At 43.5% G+C, this 13046-nt stretch overlaps 2 protein-coding genes across 8 annotated transcripts in view; one reads left to right on the top strand and one right to left on the bottom strand.

Annotated features, from left to right (window-relative positions):
- Positions 1-7768, top strand: part of CSPP1 (centrosome and spindle pole associated protein 1) — a 129719-nt gene extending 121951 nt beyond the window's left edge. For all 6 annotated transcript variants that reach the window (XM_039246975.1, XM_039246974.1, XM_039246973.1 and 3 more), the window contains 3 exons: positions 3402-3511; positions 5923-6061; positions 7557-7768. In XM_039246975.1, the coding sequence (XP_039102906.1) occupies positions 3402-3511; positions 5923-6061; positions 7557-7768 (461 nt within the window). The remainder of the gene's footprint in view (positions 1-3401; positions 3512-5922; positions 6062-7556) is intronic.
- Positions 7769-9243: 1475 nt separating this feature from the next.
- The window catches only part of ARFGEF1 (ADP ribosylation factor guanine nucleotide exchange factor 1), a 152325-nt gene continuing 148522 nt past the window's right edge, over positions 9244-13046 (bottom strand). For both annotated transcript variants that reach the window (XM_039246951.1, XM_039246952.1), the window contains exons 38-39: positions 12121-12238; positions 9244-10712 (exon numbers count right to left, since the gene is read on the bottom strand). In XM_039246951.1, the coding sequence (XP_039102882.1) occupies positions 10548-10712; positions 12121-12238 (283 nt within the window). In that variant the 3' untranslated portion in view covers positions 9244-10547. The remainder of the gene's footprint in view (positions 10713-12120; positions 12239-13046) is intronic.

The following is a 13046-nucleotide window of genomic DNA, read 5'->3' as shown; positions in this document are numbered from 1 at the left end:
AAACTTTATAACTGAAATGAACTTCAGAAGTCATAGAAATGGTTCTCACCAAAACCTGTACATGAATTTTCATAACAGCTTTACTTCTAATAGCCAAAGCTGGAATCAGCCCAGATGTCCTTTAACTGGTGAGCGGTTAAACTGCAGTACTTCCGTACTGGGCTGCTGCTGAGAGATCGGTTCAAGTGTATTTTATCGGCATCAGTATCCTGGGTGTGAGACTACTGCTCTTGTTTTGCAGAACGTTACCACTGGGGGAACTGGGCAGAGTGTGTAAAGGACCTCTGCTGTTTCTTAAAATTGCATGTGAATCTTTCCATTTTAAAAAGTCAGAAGAATATACACTTAGTATTTTTTAAGTTTGTTTTATGAAAACAACTATAAAACTCTTATGAAATAAACTAGAAATATCTGTTTCATGGATTGGGGAAACTCAGTATGGTTTAAGGTAGCATTTCTTCCCAGTTAAATCTATGAATTCAGTGCAATCCTAGTCAAAATTTATGGATGTCAACAAACTGATTCTAAAGTTTACATGGAGGGGGAGGGGCAGTAGACCGAGAATAACCAGCACCGTATAGAAAGAGGACAGACATGAGGACTGACCCCTGGGACCGCGAGACTTACTATAAAGTTACAGTAATGAAGACGGGGTGGTGCTGATAGGTGGTACTGATATACAAACAGATCAACTGAACAGAACAGAGTCTAGAAACAGACCCAAACAAGTACAGTCAACTGATCTTTGACAAAAGAGCAAAGGTAGTTGCAAAGGACACAAGATGGTCTTTTCAACAAATGGTGCTGGGACAGCTGGACACCTGCGTGCCCAAAAATGAATCTAGACACAGACCTTACACCCTTCACAAAAATCAACTCAAAATGGACCAGAGACCCAAATGTAAAATGCAAAATTATAAAGCTCCTAGAAGACAAAAGAGGAGAAAACCTAGAAGAACTTGGGTATAGTGATGACTTTTTAGATACAACCCAGGCACAGGCCAGGAGAGAGAAATTGGATAAACCAGACTTCGTTAAAAACTAACGCTCTGTGAAAGACCAGGGCAAGAGAATGAGAAGACAAGCCACAGACTCGAAGAAAATACTTGGCAAAAGACTCCTCTGGTAAAGGACTGTTAGCCAAAATATACAAAGAACTCTGAAAACTCAACAGTAAGAAAGAACTCAATTAAAAAATGGGTGAAAATACAAACAGACATTTCACTAGACTGACAGATGCCAACTCGGCATATGAAAATATGTTTTTAGGGAAATGTAAATTAACAATGAGATGCGACTATTAGAATGGCCAAAATCTACAGGGACTCTAACTCACAGCTGATGGGACTGTAAAATGGTACAGCCACTTTGGGTATTTCTTAGGAAACCAAACATACTCCTTACCTTTCAATGCGGCACTTATGTCCCTTGATATTTACCCAAAGGAGTTGAAACTTATGTCTATACAAAAATCCTCACCAAGATACTTAACAGCAGTTTTAACAATAATTGCCAAGACCGGGGAGCAAACAGGATGTCTTTCAGAAGACAAATAAGGATAAACTTGTGGATAAATACACTGTGGTATATCCAGACAGTGCAATAGTACTCTGTGCTAAAAAGGAATGAGTTACAAAACCATGGAAAGACAGAGGATCCTTGAATGAGTAGGTGGTACACTGAGGAGTTTTAGGGCAGTGAAGCTGTTCGGTAGGATACGGTCACAGTGGACACATGTCAAGACCTACGGAAGGTACACCACCAGGAGTGAGGCCTAGTGTAAATTCTGGACGTTGGGTGATAATGTACCCGTGCAGGTTCACTGATTTCCACAAACACCATTCTGGTGGAGGTTGTTGACAGGTAACCTGTGTGTGTGTGTGGACAGGGGTATATAGGAATTCTCTATTTTCTACTCCATTTTACTGAACTTAAAGCTCTTGTGAAAAAAAATAGTATATATATTTTAAAGCAAGTGAATTAGTGGTGGGGTATATATAGAAGTCAGAAAACTTGTTTTATTAAAAATTTCTTAATGTTTATTTTTGAGAGAGAGAGTGCGAGTGGTGGAGGAGCAGAGGGTGGGGGAGGGACACAGAATCGGAAGCTGGTTACAGGCTCTGAGCTGTCACCACGGAGCCCAGCACGGGCCTCGAATTCATGAACCATGAGATCATGACCTGAGCGGAAGTCAAACGTTCACATGACTGTGCCACCCAGGCGCCCCGAAGTCCAAAGACTTTATTCTTTGAATTTTAGGAAACCGCTACTCCTTAAATAAAATGTAGCTATTGCTACCTTAAAAAACAAAACAGTTTAAAAATATCAGAAATTTAAGTATCACTTATAAGGGTAAATGATAATACTGTATCAATGTTAAATTTCCTGAATGTGATAGTGAAATTGTAGGCTTAATATAGGAGACAGTCCTTGCTCTTAGATAGCACGTGCGGAATTATGTGGGGGTGGGTGTCACAACACCTGCAACTTACTGGTTCGGCAAAAACACCACCACCCTCCCCCCTCAGATGGAAATAAAGTAATGTGGAAAAATAAGACTTCAGGTATTCATTATAATTACAACTTCCCTTCAGGTTTTAATTTTTTTACAGTAAGGAGTTTGAGAAAAAATTCTAAATGTTATATAAGCTATTTACCTCCATGGTCACTAGAAAGGTCTCAATTAAAAAGACGATACCAAGTGTTGGTGAGGACATGAGGAAACTAGAACCTTCTTACGTTGTAAAATGGTAGGACCACTTCTGAAAATGGTTTGGCAGTTACTCAGAATGCTGAATATAATGCTGAATTAACCGCTGGGGATATACCCCCAAAGAAGTGAAAGTGTATGGCCACAAAGACATACACACGAATGTTCATAGCAGCGTTAATAGTCACCAGCTAGAGACAGTTCAGATACCCGTCAGCTGGTAAACGCATAGATAAAGCGTGACGCGTCCATACGATGGAGCAGCGCTCGGCAGTAAGAATGAATGGATACCTGGTACAGCGTAGAAGAACCTCAGACACGTCATGCTCAGCATAATTCTGTAGATGCAAAATATTACATGGTATAATTCCATTTATATGGAATCTCAGGAAAGGTATATTTCCCGAGATTGAAAGCAGATTAGTGTTTACACAGGGCTGGGCAGGTGGGGGGGTGATTGCCTGCAAGCACAAGGGAACTTTTTGAAGTGACAGCCGTGTTCTCAAACTGGGTGGTAGTGATGACTGCACAGTTCCAGAAAAGCTATTGAACTGTGTACATTTATAGTAGCTGAATTTTATTATATGTAAATAATACCTTAAAGCTATTTTAAAAAGGGTCTTGGTTTAGCTCAGAGTAAAAGATGGGAAATGGCAGATGTTTAAGTCTTCTCTCTCGTGTGGCCTCCAAGGTGCTTATGGGGAGACATATCCTGCCATTGAAGATGACCCCCTGCCCCCACCGTCACAGCTGCCTTCTGCGAGGGAGCGCAGGAGGAACAAAGTGAAACGACTGGGCTTCGTACGTATGGAACGTCTTTCATTTCTCCCCTTTTCAGTTTAGGCGTGCGGGGTGCGCTCCGGGAAGAATGAGCACCTGCTTGGGAGAGAGACGGCCATGGGTCTAATGTAGGCTTTACCGCCACCCGGCCGGTCGCCGAGCTCTGGTACCTTGGCTTCTTTGAGGCAGTATTTTCCCGTCTCCTAGTGTGGGTGCAAGTCCAGTAGTGCCCGTCACAGATGTTCATGCCTCGCCCTGATCTTCCCCTTTGCGGAGTATTGGATTTCAGAGAAGGTACAAGAAGCAACTGATACGCGTTTATCGGAAAATCTGCTTTATCCTTTTAGGCACGTAGTATGTAGGCATCTTCTGTTTTGGTCAGATAACTTGCCCAAGGTCACATTACACAGCAGGACTGATATTCAGCCCATATTCTTTTCAGAGAATGTGTGTAAATGTTTTGACAGCGTAGCTAAAAGCCTTTGTGACCTTGGTGAGTAGACAGCCTTGGGCAGTTTCTTAAACTTGTTTCCCCAGCAACCATTAATCTGCTTTCTGTCCCTGTGGAGTTGCCCTTCCTGGAGGCACAGAAATGAGATCTGGTCAGTTGTGACGGCTTTTTTCCTTTGAAGGTTCAGCATGTCAGTACTTGCCTCCTTGTTGTTGTTGAGTAGTGCTTCTTAGTATGGCTATTCCGGTGGTGGTGTTTTTTCATTTATCTATTCAACACTTGATGGCCATTTGCGTCGTTTCCCTTTTTAGTCTGTTTAGTTTTAAATGCTTTTAAAACATTTGTGTTCAAGTTTAAAAAAGAGGTTTTTAAGTTTACTTGTTTTGAGAGAGAGGGAGCAGGGAGGGAGGGGCAGAGAGGGAAAGAGAAACCAAAGAAGGCCCTACGCTGTCAGCAGAGCCTAACGCGGGGCTCGAATTCACTAACCGTGAGATCACAGCCTGAGCCAAAACCTAGAGTCCCTCACTTGACTGAGCCACCCAGGCGCCCCGGCGTCTGTACAGGTTTTTTGATGTTTTTCTATTCTGTTGCATAAACACCTAGGAATAGAATTGTTGGGTTCTAGAGTTAACTAAGGTCAACATCTTGAGGACCTGCCAGACTTGTTTTCCAAAGTGGCCACGCCATTGTCAACTCCGACCAGCCATGCATGAGGGGAAGCCAGGCGTTCTGGATCATGGCCGCCCCTTGTTATTGTCCTTTATTACAGTCATCCCCGTGAGCGTGAGGCAGTAATCGTTGTGAGTTTGGTTTGTGTTTCCCTAAGGCGTTCAGTATATTTTCATGTGCTTCTTAGCCAGTGGTATATCCTAAATCCTTTTCCCATTTTCTAATCAGGTTGTCTGTTGATTTCTAAGGTCTTTATATATCGTAGACACAAGTCCCTTATTTGCAGATTTTTCTCCCATTTTGTGAGTTTTTTGTACTTTTTGAATAGTTTATGGTCAAGTTGGTTTCCACATAACACCCAGTGCTCATCCCCACACGTGCCCCCCCTCCGTGCCCATCACCCCCCCTTCCCCTCCCCCTCACCCCATCTGCCCTCAGTTTGTCCTCAGCGTTCAAGAGCCTCTCAGGGTTTGTCTCTCTCCCTGGCCCCAATATTTTTTCCCCTTCTTCTCCCACTTCGTCCTTTCTTGACGGTGTCTACTCAAGTACAGAAGCTTTCCATCTTGGCGACGTCCAACTTAGCGGTCTTCTATTGCTTGTGCTTTTGGTATCTTATGTATTTTCTTCTCTAGGTTTTTCTTTTTTAAAAAATTTTTTTGAGAGACAGCGGAGGAGGGGCAGAGAGAGGGAGAGACCCTGCACTGCCCGCACGGAGCCCAACGTGGGGCTCAAAACCAAGAGCCAGGTGCTTAACTGACCTGAGCCACCTGGCGCCCCTCTAGGTTTTGCTCTTAAATTTAAGTCCGTGATCCACTCTGCATTAGTTTTTGCAAGTGATGTGGTTTAGGGGTTCCAACTTCATTTGCTGCATGTGGACAATCCAGTTCCAATGTATGCTGAAAAGATATTCTTCCCCCTGGTAAACTGTGTTGGCTCTTTTGTCCCTAAAGGTAAAGGTTTATTCCCTGACTCTCATTTCTATTCCACTGATCTGTCCGTGTGCCATTACCACCCTGTCTTGACTGCTGTAGCCCAACTGATTCTTAGCCCCTTTTACTTCAATTTTTACCTTTTGGGTCTTAAAATTTCCCACCACCAGCCCAGCCTGGTGGCATGTAAATACTATCACAAATCCTACACCTTCATCTGAGCCTGCATGAATAAACACCAGGAGTTAGAATATAAATCCTATAGATTTCCATTTATTTTGTTCATCACACTGGACATTTATTAGGGGCAAGAATTCTTTTAGGTTCACGGATTAACATTTTATGTTAATTATTGTTTCTGAAACTCTATTTTCTAATGACAGGATAACAGTCATCCTAATATACCACCAGATGGTCTCTCTTTAAAATCTGTGTCCAGTATAAATATCGATCAGCTTAGAATGAGAAATGAAGAACGGATGCGAAGACTGAATGAACTTCAGAATAAACCAGTTAATACAGGTAAATGTCCAAGCCTAATGGATTACACATAGCACATTCTGTAAGAACTGAGACCTGTTTCCGTGGAAGTTTTCACTGAGAGCTGGGGTGGGGGGTAGAGGGAGGAGCCCTGAACTCCCACAGACACCAGCCAGGAAAACCTCGCATTAGGATCACTTTTGCACCAGACTCTTTTATTGAATAATTTATACCCAGGCTTTGCTTTTAGCAGGGAAAATGCTAGTTAGTATCAGCATCTTACTTCCCTTCGTGAAGTGAGAGATTATCAGAAATTAACTTTTGTTTGTTTTGATTGTTTTACTTTTTTGCTTGCCTTTTGATGCCATAGAGCAAAGCAGCCTCAGGCGAAAAGCCTCAGGCTTTTCGAAGCCAGTGTTTTCATCAGGACTTCGCTGTCTCATTGCTTTAGTGACCAGCGAGTTAACTTAACGCATGTGCACCGAGCACAGGCAGGGTGGTTCCTTAGCAACTGTTGACCCGCCCTCTCTTAGTTTTAGCAAACAGCAGAGTGATTTTTTGGGACAGTTCCTATTAGTCTGTAAACCTACATCCAGTACTTTTCCAATAGCAGTTTTCCTACCTTTAACACTTTCTTAATTTTAAATTATAAAATTGGCAGCAGTCCGGGAGATATAAATTGATGGAGCCAACTTTTCATACCTGAAAAAAATGTGCATCAGTGGGAAAGCCATTCTTTTAACGTGTACCGAGGATCACCTAGTCCTCCATTTCTTTAGAACCAGTAAGGAGAATAAATACGGAACAGGGCTAGATTTTAGGAACTGAGAGAAAATAGAGCATTTGGGGAATCTCAGAAGGTTTTCAGCTTCGAAACTTTAACAACTGTCCTTCCAAACCGGAGCTTTTTGGTACGATGTGGACTCATTGCTCACTGAGTTGACTGCACATGTGCCTCTGCTGGGCTAAGCCTTCACAGGCCGGGAGATGTAATTTAAAAAAATGTTGACATCACAGAGTAGGAAGACAGATTTTCCTATTATACCTGGTAAGTAATACACAGATAAAGAAGTTGAATACATTCAATTAAAGAATGAACCATTAAAATAAGGGCTTACTTGTAATGGAGTAGAGACCCCCAACCTCTTAGATTAGGGGCAGGGATGTAAAGAATTGCATCCCCCCCGTCTGGTGCTTTCCTTAAAATGACTTCATTTCTTTATAGCATCAGTAACAGGTGCGGAATATTTCTAAAACTTTGCTAAATTTACGGTTCTGTGAGACTGCTTTTACTCCTACTGACAACTTACTGTGTGGCACCGTCTACTTTATCTTTGGAACCCTGTGGGGGAGGGTACCACGGAGTCCCCTTACTCCGTGGACTGTTGTCGTCGTTCCCGAGCACGGAAGTGAAGCGTCTGGACGAGACCGTACGGTGCACAACGTAACGTTACGGGGAGACGCGGGGCTGGAACAGGTGTCCGTGTCCCCTCCCCGCCACCAGCGGTACCTGAGTCCTGTCCCTTTGCTCCCGTAGACGAGGAGAGTTCTCTGGTCGACCCCGATGACCTGATGAAGCCCGTGGGGGACGACGGCTCGACCTCTGCAGCCACTGAGCCCTGGCTGCGCCCCGGAACCTCAGAAACCCTGAAGCGATTCATGGCAGAGCAACTGAACCAGGAGCGGCAGCAGGTGCCTGGAAAGCCAGGCGCCCCCGGTTGGCCGGGTCTGTCTACGGCCCACGGTTAGAACGGCTCTGCGCTGGGCCACGCGGTGCCTTCTACGGTGAAAGGAGTGTTAACTCTGAACCTTTAGTGTGTGTGCTACTTTTGGTCACCACCTGAACGTGACTCGCACAGGTTCCATCTGTATGGAAGGTGTATGTTTCCCATAATGATGTGTATGATGTACATAAAAGGCCATTAATTTATATAATGTAGAATTACATAGAATTATTTTTGCACAATTCTGCCATACATTAGGTGGTAATGAACTCTTGGAATCAACTACCGTACGTGCATTATTAAATTCTGCTCGTAAGATAAGGTGAATAAAACAAGTGTCTTAACTGCAGAACCTGGGTACGCTTGTTTGTACGTACATTTGTCACTGTTCTCGCTCTTCAAAAGGGTTCATTTAATAAATACGTTGGTTTAGTTGTGGCTGTTTCAGTTGCTGGGTAATGAGTCCCACGTGCTAGTTATTATTTCCATGAGCCGTACACTAAATACCACATCTTTCTTGTGAATGAGGGCATTAGATTTACTAATTTATATGACTTTTAACTACTACTTGATAGAAATAATTTCCATTACCAATGTCAATTTCTTACCTTCGCTGGACTTGAGGTTTCTAAACAAGTTGTTTTAGACGCTGCAGACAGCGTCTGGCCAGGAACACCCAGGCCAGAGACTGGGACCCTTGCCGCACCACCGTGGGCCCTTGGAGAAGTGAGTCCGTTTTTCTAATCACTCCATCCGCTAAGGGGTGCCCTGAAAATTCTGGGAAATAATTCTTTGGTCTTCAGCACCCGAGCCCCTCCTCCTCGCACATTTCCATTGATTGATTGATGGAACTAACAGCAGATATGATCCGACAGGTTTACCTCGTGAAGTTTTACCATTTTAAGTAATTTTAGCTGCACATAAACTTTATACTCAAGTTTGTAAACCTAACTAACCATTGTGTATTTTGCTGTGAAGATTTTTCCTCTCCCCAGAGAAGACAAAACGGAGAGAGGAGAGTCCTGGTACCTTAAAATAACAAACTAACAAACCACCAGTTCCCAGCTACCTGGGTGGGAGACTCCCAACTCTAGCACCCAGCTGGGCTTCAACAGGGCTGTGTCTCAGAGGCACTTATAAATGCACTGGTCAAGAACCCGTTATCTAGAAGTATGAACAGTTTTTAACCACCACCCTCAAACTATCTCCAAATTCCTTTTTGTTTTGTTTAATGCCATTGTACCACACAATGCAAACTGCCCCAAAGGGGACTTCAGCTCGCACTCGTACAGTGTACTCTTAGTTTGGGTTAATGCACAAAATATTAAAGGTTGAGCAAGCAGGATCCTAATACCAAAAGCTGGAATGAAAATATCTGAATTAAAGAACAGAATGTGTAGTTCTGGCCAAGAATATTCCTAAATTCAGCTTTTAACACAGAAAAATAAAAGAATCAATGAAACATGGGGCTGTAGATTACACAGGTTTTGATTGCACTGATGAAATAATCCAAAAACTTTATTGACCTATAACCTGATTAGAATATGCCAGATGAGAATCAATATTGTACAGAAAGTTGTACAGAATTTTTTACATAGAAAACTTTACATCTGTACCATATACATTTTATCCATCTGAAAAAATTTTCTACATCCACTGTTAATACGGAATGCTTGACAATCTTGTTTTTTTTTTTTTTTTAAACCATCAGAGCACAATTCACAGTATGAATACATTTCCAGTAAATCTAACTTCCCCAAACCATGCCAAATCTGTTATTTCAACATATTCAACATTAAATTCTGTACATAGAGTAAAATCTACATCAAGCCCCGCCACCCAAAAGAAAAAAGAAAGTGACAGCAACCTAGATTCATTTTGCAGTGATTCAAGTTTCAATCCATGAAGGATCAACTATGTTAACGGCTCATCTTTTAGAGGCCCTAAGAGAAGTATATTACAGGTAGTCAGGTCAGTAGGTGTATTTTCTACCTTTTGTTGTTGTTGTTGATCATGACAAGTGTCGGCCACAACAGCTTCTGGGCATGTCAAACCTTCAAAATGACCCGCCCCCCAAAGGGCAAAACCAAAATCCCCACAAAATAAAAAAAAAAAAAAAAAGAGTTCAACCCAAATGTTTAGTGCATTTGACAAAATATTATAGGTATTTAGCAAATGAATAAGAAAATAAAGAAATTAAAACAGTGCAGGAAGAACTATATAATGTTTAAGATCTTTATATTACAGACCTGCATCTCTGTACATTTTTCACAGGAGGATGATTACCAGTATCTCAGACAGCCTGAGTGTGCAAAAATCTTCAGAATAAGAATACCATAGTTGCTAAATATCTTTTACCATGAACAATAATTTCTTCTCCCCCCCTACCCCCAATTATAAACATTTTATCCTTCAAAATACAGCTCTCCTGAGTTGTACTTCTTGCAGAAGTTCAAATCTTTACATCTAAAGTTCTTTGGGTAAAGTTTTACTTCCACACCTGCCAGAAATATGTGGGGCTCTCCCTGCCCCCAAGGACAGGGAAGGGCACATGGACACACGCGGACACTGTGGAAAGAGGCTTTCTGCTCAGCATGAGCCCAACATGACAAACAGAACCCACCAGATAACGAAATAGGGACTGGAGCGTTGCAAGTTTGAGTGACAGTTCTGAGCATCTTTGCCAGTAACCCTCAGACACCGCAATTCAGAGAAACCATTTTTCAGGTAGGAAACCTCAGCTCCTGGGTCCTTTTAAAAGAGCAGAGGGATGTAAACGCCAACAGAAAAATACCAAGTTGCCATCATTGCGTGTTCATTCCAAGTTCCTGTTCAGGTGGCTGTGATATCTGAAAAACTACTCCAATTCGCAGAAAAAATCTTCTAAGAACAGCACGAAGTTCAGGAATCAAGTCAAACTGCATAATTTCACATAAGAGAGGATAGTAGGATGATGCGTGAGCTTTAAACTGGGAGGGGGGAGGGGAATGAATTTCTCCGTTAGAAGTGCTTGCATTCCAAACCACAGAAGCTCAAAATGCCTTTAGAGTCCAACCACTTTGGGGCCTGCACTACTCAGCGCAGACAGAGGAAACACATCTGCGTGAAGCAGGGACTATATTGACTATGGAACTGAAGAGAAGTTTTCAAAAGTTTTAACTTCGTACCTTCACTTAACCTACCCCTATTCTGAAAAACATTCTCTATCATATTTCCTTGACAAACTTACGGTAAGCTTTTAGTATGTATCATGGATCATCGTTTTTCCTGGATAATAAGCAGAAGACAGACCAGCAAGAATGACAGTTGAGTTTTTATAAGCTACGGGTTACTGAAACTACCTTATTTGCTAAGGAAATGTCTAATTTTAGGGAAATTCCTACCTAATACTAAAATATAACATTTGTACTCCTCCGGCAAAGATGACACATTCCACGGTTACGCTTCACTGCGGTACTGGGAGGGCGGCGGCCGGACTTCCCTCATGTCTGAACACAAGTCACCGCCTGTTGTCCCTCCTGCTGCCCACACCCCATGAGGACAAGGAAGCTGTGTGACGACGCGTCACGAAAGCCTGCAGGGGAACGAGACGCCTGAGCTTTGGGGTCCTTCCTGGCCGCAGGGCTGCTCGCGCCCGAGATCACTTCTCCAGGCTCTACCCCGCCTGGGAGTCCGACGCACATCCACGCGGACCAGGGCACGTGACTTGGGATGAGCATCTCTACGGCAGCAACTGACACGCACGGCCTCTGCAGGGTCCCGGGGCCCAGATCTCGGGCCACCTCACTGCACTTTTAAACCTATTCAGGGATCACAGCAACTGTTTCCATTTATGTGAGCTAGAAGTGGCTATAAAGTTTAAACAGTGAAATACATACTTTTGACAATCTGAAATAGTATTTGTACTTACAGTTCTGTATTTTTAATTTAGCTTCGTTTCTACTGCTTTTAAATTCTTAAATGAGTTTGCGGCCCGTTCACTAGGGCTCTGTCCCATGGAACCAATCAATACGGCAAGGAATGGCCGAGGCCGGAGCACAGGCCTGGCGCCCGGAAGGGTCTCGGGTAGGGGCAGGACAGCAGTTTTCAGGATGGAAACTGCACAGTGTGGGGGAGCCAGTGGCTTGTCAGAGTCCTAAAGGATTCTGATTCCTTCTTCACCGAATCCGCTATGAAATCACAAATTAGAGAACAGAGCAGGGTGCGGAGGAAGAAGAACGAAGGGGCAGTGAGTAGAGGGGCCGCAGCGGCCCAGGACCGAGCAGCACTGCGGCCGGGGCGTTGCTCAATCTACCTCTGAGCGGTGGGTCCACAACCCGCCCTGCCCCCCGCGGGAGTGTGATGCTGCTCAGGCTGGAAAAAATGCCTCGTACTTACCCTGGTGTCACTTATCTTTAGAACCTTAGTTAGAAACAGAAGCAGTAAGTTAGTCCAGGCTTCCCGGTGACTTTCTGACGTGAGAGTCAGGAAGTAACTTAGGGCTTCGCTGCAGACACTGTAACAGAAAAGGCTCATTTTACAGGCGCTTACATGACACCCCTGCCGCGGTGGGCGTTCAGAGCGGGACCAGCTGGGACGAGGCGGGGAGGGACCTTACTGTTACGAACTGGTTAGGTTCCGTCTGCTTACGTTAACTAGAGGGACAACATAAATGTGTGCTCTTGAAATTAGGAAGAAAACTAGACATTATAAGAAGCCACTGCAATTTATCAGGAAGCTCACATTTTTCTCAAAGTCTCACTGGATTTCAGAGCCCCTGTGCAGCAGCACATGCCCAAGCCTGGCATCAAGAAACCTGGGCTGAAGTTTGGGGTGGCTCTTCCCTTTACTCACTGTGAAGGTTGTAGATACTTCTGGGCCTTAGGAGTCTCGTCAGTAAAAAGGGCAAATAGGGATTAAGTCATCTCTTAAAATTCTAAAATGTATTTAATTGATCTCCGGGAACATCTATTCCCGGAGAACACACAGAAGTATGCGGGAGACAGCATTCTTTCTGAATGACAGGATTCATTCTTAGCATGCGTTTAAAATTAAAGGACAGAATCTTAAAGCATCAGTAAGAAAACCTTTTTTTTTTTAGCTAAACGCAGGCAGGCAGGTTTTCACTTTTACGAATGATCAATTTGTAAAAATGGAGTTACCTGTGGCACAAAAACGCCTAAAAACTACCAAGTTTTAGGAAGGGGCGCCTGGGTGCCTCGGTCGGGTAAGTGCCAGCTGACTTCGTCTTTGTCCTGCAGCAGCAGCCGCACAGGCATGATTTGCTCATGTCCCCAGCTGTGCACACGTACATTCATCTAGGA

This window comes from Hyaena hyaena, unplaced genomic scaffold (assembly GCF_003009895.1).
Source record: "Hyaena hyaena isolate Hyena2069 unplaced genomic scaffold, ASM300989v1 scaffold_287, whole genome shotgun sequence".
NCBI classification, from domain to species: Eukaryota; Metazoa; Chordata; class Mammalia; order Carnivora; family Hyaenidae; genus Hyaena; species Hyaena hyaena.
Note: the sequence above shows the minus strand (reverse complement) of the source record. Positions and strands in the feature narration are given on the sequence as shown.